The sequence below is a fragment of the Rana temporaria genome, chromosome 12, assembly GCF_905171775.1.
Source record: "Rana temporaria chromosome 12, aRanTem1.1, whole genome shotgun sequence".
Classification (NCBI taxonomy): domain Eukaryota; kingdom Metazoa; phylum Chordata; class Amphibia; order Anura; family Ranidae; genus Rana; species Rana temporaria.
The window spans coordinates 43,934,812-43,954,152 of record NC_053500.1 but is presented as its reverse complement, the minus strand read 5'-3'; the positions used below and the strand labels follow the sequence as shown (position 1 = coordinate 43,954,152).

Sequence of the window (19,341 nt, the reverse complement as noted above, 5' to 3'; positions counted from 1 at the left end):
TGGGGTCACGCCCTCTTCCACCTACGCCGGCTTACGCCGAGGGAACCCAGCGCAGTTTGGGAGGCAAGTGCTTTGTGAATTCGGTGCTTGCCTCTCTGCGCTACGTCGGCGTTGCGTATATTAGATAGGCTACACCGGCATAAATATGCTGCAATGTATGTGAATCCGGGCCTTATATTCTTTTTTTTTTTTTTCACAAATAGATTTCTTTTGGTGGTATTTGATCACCTCCTGCGTTTTTATTTTTTATGCTTTAAACAAAAAAATACCAAAAATGTTGAAGGAAAAAAAGAAAACAATATTTACTTTCTGCTAGAAAACATATCCAATAAAAAAATGCAAAAAATCTAATGTATTCATCAATTTATTCATCAAATTGTATTCTTTTATTTTTGGTAATAAAAATCCCAAAAAGCATATATTGATTAGTTTGTGCAAAAGTTATCGTGTCTACAAACTATGGGATAGATTTATGGAAATGTTTTAAATACATTTTTATGGTTTTTACTAGTAATGGCGGCGATCAGCGATTTTTAGTGGGATTGTGACATTGTGGCAGACAAGTCTGACACTAAGTCACACTTTTTGGGCACCAGTGACACCAATACAGTGATCGGTGCTAAAAAAAAAAAAATGGTACTGTCACTGTAAAAATGACACGGACAGGGAAGGGGTTACCATCAGGGGCGATTGAAGGGTTGAGCGTGATCCTAGGGAATGCTTTCTAACTGTGTGGGGGATAGACTGACTGAAAGAATAGACATCTGTGTTCCTGAATAACACTTTACGTTGTTCTGCCTCTCTTACGAACAATCGGCAGGTCCTGACGGCTGCCGGGTCCGCTGATTGGCTCCCTCTATGTCCAATCACAGCGGGAGCGTGGCTTAGATGGCGCGTGCGCCCACCCCCGAGCCGACAACAGGAATCGCGTACAGGTACGTGATGTTGTGCTTAAGGGTCCCCCTGCCGCAGTAAATGGACATAGGGCGGTCCTTAAGTGGTTAAACATGTAGGTTTCTATGGTGCTCTCAGAACTGTTTATCGCGGCAAATCGCGGTAAAATACGCCGCGTTCAGGTGTGAATGCAGCCTTACACTCTATTCCAAGGCTTTACAAATTTTCTTTGAATCTAGTAGTCGGCTCAAAAAGTTTTTTTTGACTGGCAGGGCTTTGTTTTTGGCGAGAGAGATGGTCAATCGTTGAGCTCTAAAGAGGGTCGATGATAAAAGGGGACTCCAATATAATATGGGGGAGGGGTCTCTAGGGGGGGTGCAAATTTGTAGGAATAAACTAATAGGGATAACTAACATTATAAACTAATAGGGGGGTGATAATATAAAGGGACTCTGATTTAAGGGGGGGGGGGTCTATAAAGGGGGGTGCTAATATGAAGGGACTCTGATCTAATGGGGGGTCTATAAAGGGCTGTGCTAATATGAAGGGACTCTGATCTAATGGTGGTCTGTAAGGGGGTGCTGATATTGGTTGCTACCACACCCGGTGGTCCCAGCATCTAATGACTGGAATGCAAAGGAGATCACTGAGATGGGGGTAGGCGACCGCTGGGGGAGAAGGCAGAGACCACAGAAGGGCAGGCGCAGCTGACAGAAGTGGAACTCGGTACCAGAAGTTGGTACAGATGTTTTTGGTCCTCCACCCCTCCACAATGGCGGAACTCCAGAGCCTGATCGCATAAGGGACCGTTGCGACCCTGGTAGTTCTACCACTGGTTGGAGCTGAATCAGCTGCCCGGTGCCCGGTGCTGCATGTCCGGGGAGTTGGGCGGTGGGAGTTGCTTGCACCCTGTGCCAGCAGTGGATGGGCTGGTGGGAGCCTGGGTGCGGGAAAGCAATTTCTGGTTGCCATGGCGATCTGGCACCTGGGATTTGTCGAGCCCTGCTCTATGCTCTTAACTTGTTTGGTGCTTTAGTTGTAGGGTAGATTTGATTTAAATCAAGTTGATTTTAAATCGCTAGTAAAATGGCTTGATTATAATCCATAATTTTTAAAGAGCAACTGTCATCTCTGTCCTGCAGCGGCTCCTCCTCTGACTCGCTGTTGACTCACCGAAAGTCCCATTCTCTTTAATGTGACGGCTGGTGATGCAGAAGTGACTCAACAAGGTGAGTGGATGCCCGCTAACAGAAGCTGCTGTGATGGATCTGAAATGACAGGTGCTCTTTAAATATAAGGACTTATTCTTGCTGGTAGTTAGAATCTTTAATATTTCTCCTGCCTAGAGCCTTCTACTTGTGATTCTTTCTGGTGTGCTTCACTTTGTCTTTTGCCTCTGCCTGGTGCACTCTATTTTGTCTGTCCCTCTGCCTGGTGCCCTCTGCTCTCTTGTGCAGCTCCTGCCTGGCGCCCTCTGCTCTCTTGTGCAGCTCCTGCCTAGTGCCCCCTGCTCCTGCCTGGCGCCCTCTGCTCTCTTGTGCAGCTCCTGCCTGGTGCCCCCTGCTCCTGCCTGGCGCCCTCTGCTCTCTTGTGCAGCTCCTGCCTGGTGCCCCCTGCTCTCTTGTGCAGCTCCTGCCTGGTGCCCCCTGCTCTCTTGTGCAGCTCCTGCCTGGTGCCCCCTGCTCTCTTGTGCAGCTCCTGCCTGGTGCCCCCTGCTCTCTTGTGCAGCTCCTGCCTGGTGCCCCCTGCTCTCTTGTGCAGCTCCTGCCTGGTGCTCTCTTGTGCAGCTCCTGCCTGGTGCCCCCTGCTCTCTTGTGCAGCTCCTGCCTGGTGCCCCCTGCTCTCTTGTGCAGCTCCTGCCTGGTGCCCCCTGCTCTCTTGCGCAGCTCCTGCCTGGTGCCCCCTGCTCTCTTGTGCAGCTCCTGCCTAGTGCCCCCTGCTCCTGCCTGGCGCCCTCTGCTCTCTTGTGCAGCTCCTGCCTGGTGCCCCCTGCTCCTGCCTGGCGCCCTCTGCTCTCTTGCGCAGCTCCTGCCTGGTGCCCCCTGCTCTCTTGCGCAGCTCCTGCCTGGTGCCCTGTCTTGTGTCTTTAGTTGACATACTCTACTCCTTGTAGTATGTCTCTTGCTTGGAAATCTCCACTCTCTTATGCATGCATCTCTTCCCTGCTTTGCATGAGTCCCTTTGGTGCTCTGTACTTTCGTGTGTCTTCCCAGCTCTCTGTTTTCGGTCGTGTATGTCTCTCTGGCACTCTGCCTCTTTCATTCATAGTATGTGTGTGTCTAGCTGTTTGGTTCTTGAACCTGTCTGCACTGGATCCCTCTTCCCTTTCTTTGTTTCTCTTGTCTTTTTCTCTCTGTCTCTCGTTCTCTTTTTGTCCGTATGCGACTGTCTGTCCCCGTCTTTCTTCTCGCATGTCTCTTCTGACAATCTCTTGATTTGTCTTGGCTTTGCAGTGCGTCTCTTCCCCCCTCCCTGTCTCTTTCTTGTTCTGACTCCTGTACAGATCTCCAATAGCTTCATTTTTCTTGGGTGGCTCATTAGCCCAGTGTAATTGAACTGTAAGGACGGGTCTTTTCTCACGCTGCTTTGAGATTTATGACCCTAGAAGCTCAGAATAAGAGAAAAAAAAAATCCTTCCAAATCCCCCTTCCCAGCTAGTGTGTAATCAGCATGATAGATCCACTGCGGCCCACACTGCAGGCTTCTTTCCCTGAGCCTACAAACAGGGATGGGTAAGCGGAGAGCGAATAGAGATGGTGGAAAAATGGCTAAGAAATCCAGATATACAGACTGGAGACAATAACATGGAATGAGGAATATGAGGACTTGCTTGGACTGGTGAACTGGAAACTCCTAATTGTATGTAATGTACAAAGCATGATTGGTATATCTATTCACTGGGGTGGGCAAAATGCATTTTTCGTGGAAAGCAATGTTGAAGCAAACCTGTTTGGAAATATGGCTGCCATTTTTGGTCTACTTCTGTAATTGATAGTTGCCTAAGTGTTATGCTGATCCTCTAGTCAAGTTTCAGTAATTTTCTATTAAACGACCAAAAACAAGTATTCATTTAACCACTTAAGACCCGGACCTTTATGCAGGTAAAGGACCTGGCTAGTTTTTGCGATTCGGCACTGCGTCGCTTTAACGGACAATTGCACGGTCGTGCGATGTGGCTCCCAAACAAAATTGGCCTCCTTTTTTTCCCACAAATAGCTTTCTTTTGGTGGTTTATAGCGTTTACAAAATAGGAGATAGTTTTATTGCATTTTAATTAATATATTTTTTTTTTTTACTACTAATGGCGGCGATCATCGATTTCTTCCGTGACCGCGACATTATGGCGGACACATCGGCCAATTTTGACACATTTTTGGGACCATTGTCATTATCACAGCAAAAAATGCTATAAAAATGCATTGTTTACTGTGAAAATGACAATTGTAGTTTGGGAGTTAACCACTAGAGGGTGCTGAAGGGGTTAAGTGTGACCTCATATGTGTTTCTAACTGTAGGGGGGCGGGGCTGGACGTGTGACGTCATTGATCGTGTTTTCCTATAACAGGGAACACACGATCAATGACACTGCCACGACGAAGAACGGGGAAGGTGTGTTTACACACACCTCTCCCCGTTCTTCAGCTCCGGAGAACCGATTGCTGGACCCCGGCGGCGATCGGGTCTGCGGGTCCCGCGGCCACGGCTGGTCTTAAAGGGCCACGTGCCATTCTGCCGACGTATATCGGTGTGAAGGGGTCCTTAAGTGGTTAAGGAAAGGTCAGACGTCCTTAGTAGACATGTGCATTTGTTTTCGTCCGAATGCATTTTCGTCCGATTTTGGGTATTTTCATTATCTTTTTATCAAACGAAAACGAACGAACAGAATCCGAAATCCGAAAGATGCAACCTAAAAAAAAGCTTTATTTTCGTTTTCGTAGCTACAACAGTTCGATATAGATGGGAGATTCGACATGATGGTGACAATTGCAATCTGTGTCTATCGAACCTGCGATCGAATGTGCCAAACCTTAACTCAAAGATTATTCTACATAGAGAGGAAAGATTCGACATAGAGAGAAAAGATTCGACATTATAGAGACAGTGTTGGGGTAGACCATTCGACATGAACGTCGAAGATTCGGCGAACCAGCGAAAAACTTACAAACGTTGAATCTGTCATTAACCCCTTCCCGACCGCCGCATGTACATATACGTCGGCAGAATGGCACGTACAGGCACATTGGCGTACCTGTACGTCCCTGCCTAGACGTGGGTCGGGGGTCCGATCGGGACCCCCCCCGCGACTTGCGACGGTCGGGTCCCCTCGGGGAGCGATCCGGGACGACGGCGCGGCTATTTGTTTATAGCCGCTCCGTCGCGATCGCTCCCCGGAGCTCAAGAACGGGGAGAGCCGTGTGTAAACACGGCTTCCCCGTGCTTCACTATGGCGCTGCATCGATCGAGTGATCCCCTTTATAGGGAGACTCGATCGATGACGTCATTCCTACAGCCACACCCCCCTACAGTTGTAAACACACACACAGTGTACACCAAATCCTACAGCGCCACCTGTGGTTAACTCCCAAACTGCAACTGTCATTTTCACAATAAAGAATGCAATTTAAATGCATTTTTTGCTGTGAAAATGACAATGGTCCCAAAAATGTGTCAAAATTGTCCGAAGTGTCCGCCATAATGTCGCAGTCACAAAAAAATGGCTGATCGCCGCCATTAGTAGTAAAAAAATTTTTTTTTATAAAAATGCAATAAAACTATCCCCTATTTTGTAAACGCTATAAATTTTGCGCAAACCAATCGATAAACGCTTATTGCGATTTTTTTTTTTTACCAAAAATAGGTACAAGAATATGTATCGCCCTAAACTGAGGAATTTTTTTTTTTTTTTTATATATGTTTTTGGGGGATATTTATTATAGCAAAAAGTAAAAAATATTGCATTTTTTTCAAAATTGTCGCTCTATTTTTGTTTATAGCGCAAAAAATAAAAACCGCCGAGGTGATCAAATACCACCAAAAGAAAGCTCTGTTTGTGGGGAAAAAAGGACGCCAATTTTGTTTGGGAGCCACGTCGCACGACCGCGCAATTGTCTGTTAAAGCGACGCAGTCCCGAACTGTAAAAACACCTTGGGTCTTTAGGCAGCAATATGGTCCGGGGCTTAAGTGGTTAAAGGCTTATGGTGTCTGTCGAAAGTTCTAAAAAGATTTGACGAGCAGCTAAACTGTACGACGCCGCAATAGTACATTTCCGGTCAAATGCTCGGCCCATAGGCTATAGAAGAATTTGAATGTTGGCTGACTAATAATAATAATATATAATTATTACTAGTGTCATACAACTCTAGAATTCTACTATAGCTTGTAGGCCGAACATTCGACCTGAAATGTACGATTCGACGTACAGTTTAGCTGCTCCGTCGAATCTTCTTAGAACATTCAACAGACACCATAAGCCTTCAATGACAGATTCGACCTTAATTAATTCAGATTTTCGGACAAATGCATTTTTTAACGAAACCAAATGAATAAAAACTAATTTCGGGAGTAATTAAATTCATGTATTTTTTGGACGAAAACGAAATTCCAAAACGAAATATTTCAGTGTGCACATGTCTATAGTCCTTAGTTGCATACCTGTTACATGTCAACAGATTTTGAAGCAGCCAAGCACTGAAAAAAGCAACCCCTACCCATTGTCCTCTGAGATTGGTCTTCCCCGGGGCATACTTGTTCAACTAGCCCTGCTTGACTTTGGATGTGTTTAGCGGGTCCAAAAGTTGTTACAGTTGGAAAAGGTAACCTGCAAGTATTGAGATCTTATGGATTTGCCAGGTTCCCCATCCTGTAACTTTCTGCTAGAGAAGAAATCTTGAGCTAGCAAAACATACAATACTTTAAGCTGTGTATGGCCAGCTTTAGTCTGTCTGTGTCTGAGAAGGACCGGACTATCGCCTGATGCAATTTTAGGTATAGCATTACAAAAGCATGCTTTTTGTATATTTGTATTGCTGTTCTTCTAATGTTTCCAGCTTCTAGGTTCTATAATTATCATCATCGCCATTCTAATGATTTTCCTTTATTATTTTGCAGTGATTCCCGTACAAGTCAAGTGCTGATCTCATTACGGAGGAGCCTGAAGTAGCCCCGTTTCGGCCCCGGGGTGTGCTGCGTGTCCAAAGACCCTTTCTGCATTTCAACTGGATTTGAGCCATTTTTGGAAGCGTGCGTTGGAGACTGTTTGGAACACTTATTACCTATTCGATCTGATCTTTGAAACTTGGATCTGCTGCAACTCTACGCTGGCGTTTGGGGGGTGCACCCCCTCTTTGGGCCATTCTTAGATGGAAATTCAAAGGGCCTGAGCCAGTCCAGAAGGCTGGACAATTAGGCAATGACTAGTAACGACTCTCCCTGCCCGCAAACTGGGCCAAGTCACATGAATGGATACCCCGTTCCTCACTATGCCTTCTTCTTTCCTCACATGCTCGGTGGTGTGTCCCCTCCGGGGGCACTGCCAGGAGTACAGCACCAGCTCCCCCTCAGTGGATATAGCACGCCTTCCCCAGCAAGTGAGTATATTTTCTGTTACTTGTCTATGAAGTGTTGAATTGCTGTTGATTGTTGTGCTGGATTCTTCACATGTGTTTTGAGAATCTAAAAGAAAGGTGGATGATCAAATCTTACCAGATACCCCACACAACCCCAAAGTGAAAGTAATTTAATTGAATAGTGAGCCCCCTGAAGTGCTCAGAGCATAGCTATGCCTATTGGAACCGATTTCTACCACCATGTTCATCATATCTTGCAAAATAGACCTCAAAGTAACTTTACACATCTGCATGAAAAGCGTCCGGATATGTCACCGCTGAAAGCGGATGTCCCGCGGCCGTTCATTTTTTGGCATGATTCTATTACATACAAAACCATACTCACTCTTTTGGTGTTTTAAAACTGCCGCTGTCCGTTTCTTATAAGCAAGAAAAACGTTTATAATTTGATGTATGTCGTTTCCATTTTGCTTGTGGGCATGTGAAGCCCACAAGCACTTATTTCCTGTATGCAGTGAATGCCTATCACCCAGCATTCACTGCTCGATCCCGCGCATGCGCCGTAAACTTCATGGTTGCCATCACAATGGTCGCCGTAGTCTACAATTCCTGCCCTGTTGGGATGGCAACCAAAACAACAGAAAAAGAAAGCACAGCTCAGTAGGGGAAAGACCATAAGCTGTGAAGGTAATGTAAAAGACGCATAATACCATGAGAAATTCACCTGTATGCTCTTAATTAAAATGGCGTTTAAAAATACGCCCTTGTCACGTGACCCGCGTCACTTCCTGTTTCTAACTCAGCAGAGATTTGGCTGGGCTGCAAGCCGCACTGACTCTTGGGATGCATGACACTCTCAGGAGACAGTGCGGCGACGGGGAACAGCCGGATACACGCCTACTCCCGTTGGAGCGAGAGACGGGAAGTAGCCCTTCAGAGCTAATTAATAAGGTATTTAAATGGAAAAAAAAATATTGAAGTGACAATGTAATATCTACGCAATCTACTGAAACATAAAAGATGATAAAGTTGTAAATTTGAGTGGAATTCCGCTTTAATAGGATAAAACAAAACTGCCCGCCATTTAATTTTAAATTTCCTAAGCCAAAAATTTTTTAAATTCTGTGATGCTGGAGAATACCCCCTCTCTTTAGAAGCAAGAGTCCAACACAAATAAGATTTCACAACCTCAGTCCTTCTAATGCTTTTATACATTGACACTTTTGGACGGACTGGCTGTTTTAAAATATTATCTTTATTAGTGCTTGTATTTGCTTTTGTCTTGTATGTAGTTTACGTACCTGCGTAACCTGCTTATATGTTGCGAAAATATGTCGCTAGCACACCACGGATCTCCAAAACGGACCCGAAGCTTTTTATTCAGCAGTCACACTGTTATTACAGAAGCAACGTTTTGGAGCTTCACAGGGCCCCTTCATCAGGCATACCCGATGAAGGGGCCCTGTGAGGCTCCAAAAAGTTGCTTCTGTGTTACAGGCAAACATTGGTGCTCCTTTTGCTTCCTCTGTCCCACCTTATCGAAGACTGATGCCCCGTACACACCATCACTTTATGTGATGAAAAAAAAAGACGTTTTTAAAAAACGTCACTTTAAATGACCGTGTGTGGGGGAAAACGCTGTTTTATGTCTTCTGAAAAACGTCAAAAAAAAATTGAAGCATGCTTCAATTTTATGTGTCGTTTTTCAAAACGTCGTTTTTTACTTCACAGATATTGACCGTGTGTAGCAAAAAACGTCATTTAAAACGACGTTTTTACACCCGCGCATGCCCAGAAGCTAGTTATGAAGCGAGCTTCAATGGAAAAAAGTGGTGAACGTAACCTCGCTTTGCTAGAGCATTGTGAGAAAAACGATGGTGTGTAGGCAACTTCGTCTTTGAAAATTTAATTTTCAAAAACGTCGTTTTTTACTTCACAGAAAATGTCGTTTTTTTTCATCACATAAAGTGATGGTGTGTATGCGGCATGAGGCCTGCCATACATGATGCAGGATTCCCCTATCAACACAGACCACGCTGACAAGGTAATCGGCAATTGTTTTCTCCTGCCAAGAGCGGGCGGCTGAAGCTGTCCCTGCCTGGAGAAGACAGTAATTATCGCTTTGCGGCTACAATCAGTAGCGAATCTGGCTGGCTGGTTGTACCCAAGTTGATTGAACAATCAGCCTTGCCCATTAACGGTTTGAATCTTTTTTGGTTCAGACGGAGTCGGCCGAGATTCAAACTGTGTATGGCCAACCTTAGAGGCCTATTTACATCACAGTAAGTAGGTTGTACCTTTCCCATGCGTTACCTTAAGGCACGTTAGTTCAGACCATAGTGCCATTTGTTTTGACTGGCACCCACCTCATAACATGGGGCATCACGCCAGCTTTGTGCAGTGGGGTCTGGAGGGGTGGGCCGGGATATTTTAGAGTTGGTTTACCTTTTAATTTTTCATAAAAAAAAAAGTCAACTCACCCTTTAAACGTTTACAGTGAGGCATGATGCCAAACATACTCAAAAGTTTAAATTATACACTTAATGCCACAAACCGGAACACAAGACCTTAAGACATTTCAACGCACGTGTGCTAGAAACGCATTGCGTGAAGGGGGTCTTAATACTGTATAGGCAGTAGTAATATGTAGCTTGTCTTTTCAAGATTTGTGTTTAATAAGTAAATCCATCTACTGTTCTGGAGCTCTCTAGGGGTCCTCACAGGGGCACAGATGGCTGTGTTGTGATAAGAGGTGGTCCTTGGTGTCTCTGCATGTGATTGATTTACCTGTTCTGCTTGGGGGGGGGGGAGTACAGGACATTTGGATTAGGTAGGGGGTGTTCAACGCATAGCTGGAAGCTCTCTCCTCCTCCTCCTCTTCCTCCTCATTCTTCACCGGCCTTGTGACACTACTAAGTGCAAATCTTTCTGCTTTGATTAAAGTCTGAGAGACAGTAGCTGAAAAATGGGCCGCAATTCATTTTAATATTACATAGTCTTGAATTTTCTTTAATCTATTCCGTTCCTCTCCCTCCCCTTCTCTCCGTTCTCCTTGGGGCTTTCTGCTTTTTCTTTGTACCCGTATTGATTGGTTGGACAGCAAGATAGTAATGTTGGTTTATTTTTCAGAACTGAAACAGAGGTGGGTTGAGCTGGAATGCACCAAGATATTGCAAACATCTCTCATCCCTGTGTTAATCCAGGCACGGCTGTATCTACCATTATGGGCCGATGGCTAAGACATCCACCTAAAGATTTCCCCATCCATGCTAATGGAAAATCTTGTGCTTACAGCTATTTAATTTTTACTGCCTGCGTTCACGGCAGACAGAATGTCCTACAGCTAATTGGCATGTAGAATTATGTGTGTACTTCCAATCATACATGTAGCCATGTAAAAGTCCTAGCAATGCCTCCACGTAGTTTGTTTTCATCCTCATATTCACTCTAGGAACCCCAAAAAGGGGATGCCCATTGGGTGGTGGCAGGGCCGGATTCCAGACAAGGCCAACAAGGCCGCGCCTCAGGCGGCAGTGGGTGCAGGGGCGGCACTGTGGCTGAGAGAAGAGGACACTTTCACCACTGAGGGAAGAGGAGGTGAGCACCCCCTCGCTTAATGCAATTTCCCCCCCCCCCCCCCGCCTCTCAATGTCAGCACCCCCCCCCCCCGCTTCTCAGTGTCCTGCCAAAAAAGTCCCCCTGCGTATAATGTCCCCCCCGTACTGCGGGGGCGGCATTGAAGGACCTGGCTTTGGGGTGACAAAGGGAGTAAATCCGGGCCTGGGTGGTGGTAGCCTTCAGTTTGGAAGCCTGGGCTTTAATGAATATGCAAGAATATATTTCTGGATTTGCCAATCATGTTGGCATGTGGTTTACACTGAGGACAGTCTTTTTAATACAAATTTTCATTGTGTTTTCACATTGAATTGCTTGAACTTCTGTTCTTTGATAACCAAGAATTTTAAATTTGGCCTTCTTTGACCACCAGACTAGTTAGACCTGAAATAAAGGACCGCAGATCAATGGACGACATGAACTGGAGGCCATTGGATCACATGTACTAGCCAATGGATGATGTGCACTGGGAGTCATTGGACGACATGTACTGGGAGCCATTGGATGACATGTACTGGCCAATGGACAACATGCACTGGTAGCCATTGGATGACATGTACTGGGAGCCATTGGACGACATGTACTGGGAGCCATTGGACGACATGTACTGGGAGCCATTGGATCACATGTACTGGCCAATGGACAACATGCACTGGTAGCCATTGGATGACATGTACTGGGAGCCATTGAATGACGTGTACTGGCCAATGGACGACATGTTTTGGGAGCCATTGCTATGCCTGGCTAAGGTCTCTTAGGCCGCGTACACACGATCAGTCTAAACCAAGGAAAACGGTCTGAAGGACCATTTCATCGGTCCAAACCGACGGTCCAAAAATGTAGAACTTGCTTTAAAATTCAACCGATGGACGCCTAACCGATAGGTCAAAACTGATGGTTAGTACGCAAAAGCATTGGTTAAAAACCTGCGCATGCTCAGAATCAAGTCGACGCATGCTTGGAAGCATTGAAGCTTCATCGGATGGACTGATCGTGTGTAAAGGGCTTTAGTTTATAAACTCTTAACGAGCAGGGCCTCTATTTCTACTCTATTAAATTAAATTGTATTGTAATTGTATTGTCTGCCCTTATGTTGTAAAGAGCTGTGCAAATTGTTGGCACTATATAAATCCTGTATAAATCTTATATAATAATAATAATAATAATAATAATAATAATAATATCTCCTTTCCTTTTGAGCCTCTGGGCTACACAGTATCAAGTATATGTAACCATTTCTTGGTGGCGCCCAATTGAGAAGCGGTTATCCTATAGGCACTAGACAGCTTCTCCTGTTGGGGCCTATAGCGAAATAGTTTCACATGTGCAATACTGTGTGGCAGGATAACTGCCTGGAGCAGGCCTGGAATGCCTGCTCTTTGTCGCCCATTGATCTGAAGTCTGTAATTGGGGTGGCGCACATAGCATGGTGATCTTAAGGAGGTTTTTTAAAAGTAGTGTTTTCTATCAGGAGAAAATATTGAATCCAGGCCTGGACTGGCCATAAGGCACACCGGGCATTTGCCCAGTAGGTCTGGGCCGTCGGGGGCTACATGTCCTGGCAGGAGCTGCCTGTTGATGACTGGGCCGTGAGGTGTGCAGTGGATGTGGTCTGGAGGGGGCCAATGAGGGCTGTAGTCACCGATGGCCCCCTGCTGTGCGCCCATGCCTGTGTCTCCTATTCTGGGGTTGCAAGATCTGTATCCTCTGCAGCAACTGCGCATGCGCCGGATTAAGGCAAAACAAGCCAAGCACTGAGCTGCACCTGAACTCGGTTGACTCCTTACATGACTGGTCAGCACGGACACGGGTACGACACAAGCTGGGTCGCCAGTCCTCATTAACCGTGGGGATACACGCTTTCACAGTAGCTGTAGGATGAGGATCAGGTGATGGGGGGGGGGGGGCTCTGTCAGTAGAGGTAGGAGGTTGTAAAGGGGGGGTTGGGGGCTGTCAGTGGGGTTTGGGGGTCGGTGGTTGGGTAGAGAAAGTCTGTGAGCTGGTGGCAGTGGTTGTGAAAGGGGGTGGTAGTGGGGGTGGGGAAGGGCAGCAGGTAGGGGGGACCTGTCAGTGAGGGCTAGGAGTCTTTTGGGGCAGAAGTTAGTAAGGTTTGCATTGCAGTGAAGGGGACCGGCTCAGAGGGTGTCCCATCGCCGGCCACCCCCTGCGGCCCCTGGATGAATTTGCTACTTGGTCTAAAGCCTTTTTTTTGTCTCAGTCCAGGCCTGATTGGAGCTGCCATTGCTGACTGTGTTGGAAGTTGCAGTCCTCCTCATGGCTGTCATCCTTGCCCTCTTTTCGTACTTGGTGAATTACCAACCTGGAACAAGCATGTGCAAATCACATGTCGGATATCTTATACGCACATGCTTTTTTTTTTTTTTCATATTCCTAAACCCCATTCTTTTATTGGACATGTCTGTGTTTTATGGGTATGGCACAAGCAGGTCCATAATGTCACATTTTGCTTCTACGGCGTGATGACTGAGCCATAGGATACAACAGGCTATTTAGGTGTATGAACATGTGCTGTAGTACGAGGTATAAAAGCGCCTGAACGAGGCCATTAGATCCTAGTGAATATATACAGTAAGCTGCATCCTCTGAAATATTGCCCCAGCCTACAAAATGTCAGGGTGTTTCTATGTGTGCACGACCATCAGTCACCGAGCAGAAGGAGTTAGCGGGGTACCATTATTTTCCCAGCCTGAGGCGGCAGGTCAGCGGTGAATGATAAATACTCTGCTCTTCTACTGATTACATTTACCACTGACAGATTGCGTATCAGCAGCGGAGTAATCAGCGTCTGCTGGGGAGAGGGGCCAGCCTGAGTGTCAGGGGACTTCTTTCTATATAAGCCCTGTCATTATAGCGCCATTAAACTATAGCTGCCAATATTTTCCAATAACTCCTCAATATGAGAACTCATTACGCTTGGTGTCTGCCGTCACGGTGAGTGTCCTGATTGAAAGTATCTGAAAAAAGAATGATCTGTGTTGGGGGGGGGGGGGGCTGTTGGGGGGCATAGAGTAGCTCTTTAGGTCAATTTTGGTTTTGAGGCTGTGGGGGCCAATTTTAAGAAATTGGAGAAGTTGCCTATGGTGATGAAAGGGAGTGGCAAGTTTTCCATATTCATCGAAGGTACGTCCCCAATTCCCAGAAAATTGTGAGGCTGTGTAAAATCTACGTAATGGCAGAATGCAACGATTTCTCATAAACCTATATTTTATTTAAAATAGAAAACATATCAAATATTTAAACTGGGAAAATGAACCATTTTAAGAAAAAAAAATATTGAATTTGATGGCAGCAACATGTCTCAAAAAAGTACAATAATACAGGTATTTGCACCCACTTCCGGGACCTCCGCTTTAATGTGCTTCTTCTTGAGCCACTCCTTTGTTGCCATGGCGGTATGTTTTGGGTCATTGTCATGCTGAAAGACCCATCCATGCCCCATCTTCAGTGTTCTGTCTGAGGCAATTTTTACAATACATGGTCACGTCCATTGGCCCCTCAATGTGGCAAAGTCTGCCTGTACCTTTAGCAGAGAAACGGCCCCGACGCATAGTGTTTCCACCACCGTGCCTGACTGTAGGGAAGGTGTCCTTGGGGTCATAGTCAGCATTTTTCTTCCTCCAAACACGGCAAGTCCCCCTCTTCAAAAAGGCACATGTGCAGTCATGTCAATGAACATCTAAATAATTCAGAGAAGGATTGGGAGAACGTGCTGTGGTCAGAGGAAACCAAAATTGAGCTCTTTGGTATTAACTCGACTTGATGTATTTGGAGGAAGAAAAATACTGATTATGAGGGGCTGTTTCCCTGCTAACAGGCCAACTGTGCCGCATTGAGGGGGCAATGGACGTGGCCATGTATTGTAAAATCTTCAATGAGAACCATCTTCCCTCAGCCAGAACACTGAAGATGGGTCGTGGATGGGTCTTCCAGCATTACAATGCTTCAAGTCAGTCTCCAGACCTTAATCCTATAAAAAATGTATGAAGGGAGCCAAGAAACCTAAAGGATTTAGAGAAGATCCGTAAAGAAGACCAAAATCCCTCCTGAGATGTGTGTAAACCTGGTAACCAACGTCTTACCTCTGTGCTTGCCAACAAGGGTTTCTCCAACAAGTACGAAGTCATTTTTTTTTCTTGGTGATCATATACTTATTTTACTCACTGCACTGCAACTTAACCACTTAACCCCCGGACCATATTGCTGGTCAAAGACCAGAGCACTTTTTGCGATTCGGCACTGCGTCGCTTTAACTGACAATTGCACGGTCGTGCGACATGGCTCCCAAACAAAATTGGCGTCCTTTTTTCCCCACAAATAGAGCTTTCTTTTGGTGGTATTTGATCACCTCTGCGGTTTTTAGTTTTTGCACTATAAACAAAAATAGAGCGACAATTTTGAAAAAAAATAATATTTTTTACTTTTTGCTGTAATAAATATCCCCCAAAAATATTTAAAAAAACATTTTTTTTCCTCAGTTTAGGCCGATACGTATTCTACATATTTTTCGTAAAAAAAAAAATCGCAATAAACGTTTGATTGGTTTGCGCAAAAGTTATAGTGTTTACAAAATAGGGGGTAGTTTTATGCCATTTTAATTTTTTTACTAGTAATTGCGGCGATCAGCAATTTTTTTTCGGTACTACGACATTATGGCGGACACTTCGGACATTTTTGGGACCATTGGCATTTTTTATAGCAATCAGTGCTAAAGAAAAGGATTGGATTACTATAAAAATGCCACTGGCAGGGAAGGGGTTAACACTAGGGGGTGGGGAAGGGGTTAAGTATGTTCCCTGGGTGTGTTCTAACTGTAGGGGGAGGGGTGGCCTCACTAGGGAAAATGACTGATCGCTGTTCATACATTGTGTAAACAGACAGGCATTTCTCCCCTGACAGGACCGGGAGCTGTGTGTTTACACACACAGCTCCCGTTCCTCGCTCTGTAACGAGCAATCGCGGGTGCCCGGCGGCGATCGGGCACGGGAGTCAGGGATGAGCGGGCGGCGCGCATGCGCCTCTAGTGGTCGCTTCAAGAGCCGACGTAGAGCTACAGGCTCTTGCGCAGGGGAGCCGACCTGCCGCCATTGAACTGCGGCAGCTGGTTGGCAAGTAGTTAAAGGAACATAAAAGATAACTTTTTTTTTTTTTTTTTTTTATTATCAAACATGTTATACTTGCCTCCACTGTGCAGCTCATTTTGCACAGAGTGGCCCCGAACCTGGTCTTCTAGGGTCCTTCAGCGGCTGTCTAGACTCCTCCCCACAAGAACTAACCACCTTCATGCGAGCTCGCCTGGTGGTTAGTTCTTACGGGCGCACTCCAGTGATACAGCCGGCGGCTATAGCCGCTCACTGGATCACTCGGCCCCGCCCCCCGGCGAGCCGCGTCATTGGATGCGATTGACAGCAGCGTGAGCCAATGAATGAGCCGAGAAGCCTGTGCGTTCACGGTGAGGGACTTTCTAGGGGTAAACGGGGGGCGCTAATCCACAGATGTTTTTTCACCTTAATGCATAGAATGCATTAAGGTGAAAAACGTTTACCTTTACAACCCCTTTAATTTATAGCATTTGTTTTATGTGTTGTTTTTGGTTTGATATTCTGTCTCTATCATTTAAAATACACCTATGATAAAAATTATAGACACTTAATTTCTTTCTAAATGGGTAAACTTGCATAATCTGAAGGGGATAAAGTAATTATTTTACCCACTGTATTGTACAACGTAAAAGGAATCCTATTGAGTGATCGACAGCAGCCACAGGAATGATTGAATGGAGTAATAACTTTCATGTGCTGCTCATCAGTCGCTGGGATTGTCCGCCTTGGTGGAAGATCTGACAGCTGAGCTATGGGTCCCAATAGATCAGGGGTCAGGCATCTCACTGTACATGCATACGCGTTTAATGTTGCCAAGCCTAGAGAACCTAGTCACAACGGTATGGTGATTGAGGTAATGAAGAACACATCTCTCATCATGCGGCATTATCACACAGAGATATGCATCAATGGGCAACCTGATCCTCGGCACCCATTTGGCGTTCCAGGTAAATGATTTCTGATCGGCTGCTTACAATTACCTCCTTCATACATTGCACTTTGTATTAGCGAATGTTTGGATTATGTGCATCCCTCTGTATTGTCCTTCTCCCGCACTCCTGTAACCTGGCGCAGGTATAGCGGTATCTGTAACTGATGCAGGCATCATTCATTGCAGATCAGATAGCACCTCCTGAATATTTCAGGATCCCGGCAAATGTGCTCTATGATGAGACCTCAAGAGACATACCTCTCACCTCATCCTAATACGCAAACATCAGGACATGTCCCTCTCACCTCCGACTAATACACAGACATCGGGAGACCTATGTCCTACCTCCTCCTTAAAACACAGATATTTGGACACTTACCTCCCCTATTCTCTCTTTTAAAGGGGTTGTAAAGATTTGTTTTTTATTTTCTAAATAGGTTCCTTTAAGCTCCATTGTTGGTTCACTTACCTTTTCCTTCCATTTCCCTTCTAAATGTTTTTTTTTCTTTGTCTGAATTTCTCACTTCCTGTTCCTCCTCAGTAAGCTTTCCACCATCATCCGAGCCGTTCTGGCCGGGGGCTAGTCAGCGCGCTCGCCCCTTCCCCTGGGACTACATCCCTGGGGGGAGATGCTGTATGCCACATGCCACAGCAAAACGGACAGAAGACTGACGCGTTTCACACTATCAAACATAAGCTATGATTAAAGCGGAGTTCCGGCCACAATTTCACTTTTTATATATAAATACCCATGTAATACACAAGCTTAATGTATTGTAGTAAAGTTAGTCTGTAAACGAAGGTCCGTTTTGTTAGGTTGTTACAGCATTTAGACACTTTATAAAATAGAAATTGACTGGGGCCATCTTAAGTGTGGGCATCATGAAGCCAGACTGTATGACTTCCTGGATTTCAGCCTTGCAAATCTCGCACATGCTCAGTGCTGCACAAGCAGTGTCAGATCAGGTTTCAGCACCTGTGCTGTCCAAGTCACATGATTCTTTGAGACTGGGGAGTGCACAGACTCCTGGAAAGTTACACCCACTACATTCCCAGGAGTCTGTGCGGTGTAGGTTAGGAAGCTTAAGCACCTAGGTGCAGGAAGTGGGAAGATTAACTATTCTGCCTAGCAACAACACTTTGAAGGCATCTAAAAAAAAAAAAAAATTGCATAGAGGACTAATGACATTTTTTTAAAACTACTGATGTAATCTTATATTTATGGGTGGAACTCCACTTTAAGCACTGTTTGATACTTTTTGATAGTGTGAAACGCATCGGCTCTTCTGTCCGTTCTGCTGTGACATGTATTTTTTATTTTACCGTATTTATCTTCATATAACGCGCCCCGGAAAATTCCCGGAAAAAAAAGAAATACACAGTTTGGATGCCCCTCGTCGGTGTCTTGCCCGGCGTCCATCGGCGGCCTTGTCCGGTCTGGCGTCCTTCTGCGGCCATCATGGTGTCCTCCCCGCTGTGTTTTTCAGCCGATCCCTACTTCCCGCGCTGTGTTTGAACTGTGTCTGCGTCACGACTTTCCGAAAGTAGCCGAACTGCAAGTCGGCTCTATACGGCGCCTGCGCAGTCAGCTCTACATGGCTCCTAGTCGGTGCGCAGGCGCCGTATAGAGCCGAATCGCAGTTCGTCTACTTTCGGAAAGTAGACGAAACTCCTTATCCGCCTGGGGGAGGTTTTCTCAGGCACGTCAATCATATGGGCGAAGTCCCAGATGACATTGCGGCACTGCACAGGAACGCCCACTCCCCCGGGAGTGAGTACCCGGAAGCTGGGAGGAAAATACCAATAATACCGTATGTACACCCCCCAAAAAAAACGGCATACTGTACATGTTTGAGGTATACTGAATGTAATGTTATATACTTGTTTTTTGGGTGAACCTCCGCTTTAAGGTAAAACATTTTTTTTGTTATTTTCGATATAATAAGGGCAAATTTAGTCAAATCACCCCCTACCACCATCCCTCTCTGCGGTGCCACAATCTCCCCTGCCTCCAATCTCCCCCAGGTCCCCTGCCTCCAATCACCCCCTGCCTCCATCGTCCCCTGTCTCCATCCCCCACCCTCTGCAGTGCCACCAACACCTCCTGCCTCCATCCCCCTCTGCGGTGCCACCCCTGCCTCCAATCACCCCCTGCCTCCAATCACCCCATGCCTCCAATCACCCCATGCCTCCAATCACCCCATGCCTCCAATC

At 45.9% G+C, this 19,341-nt stretch overlaps 1 protein-coding gene across 3 annotated transcripts in view; it reads left to right on the top strand.

Annotated features, from left to right (window-relative positions):
• Positions 1-19,341, top strand: part of RARA (retinoic acid receptor alpha) — a 255,221-nt gene that overhangs the window by 67,725 nt on the left and 168,155 nt on the right. For all 3 annotated transcript variants that reach the window (XM_040330406.1, XM_040330410.1, XM_040330407.1), the window contains exon 2: positions 7,004-7,482. In XM_040330406.1, coding sequence (XP_040186340.1) covers positions 7,305-7,482 — 178 coding nt within the window. In that variant the 5' untranslated portion in view covers positions 7,004-7,304. The remainder of the gene's footprint in view (positions 1-7,003; positions 7,483-19,341) is intronic.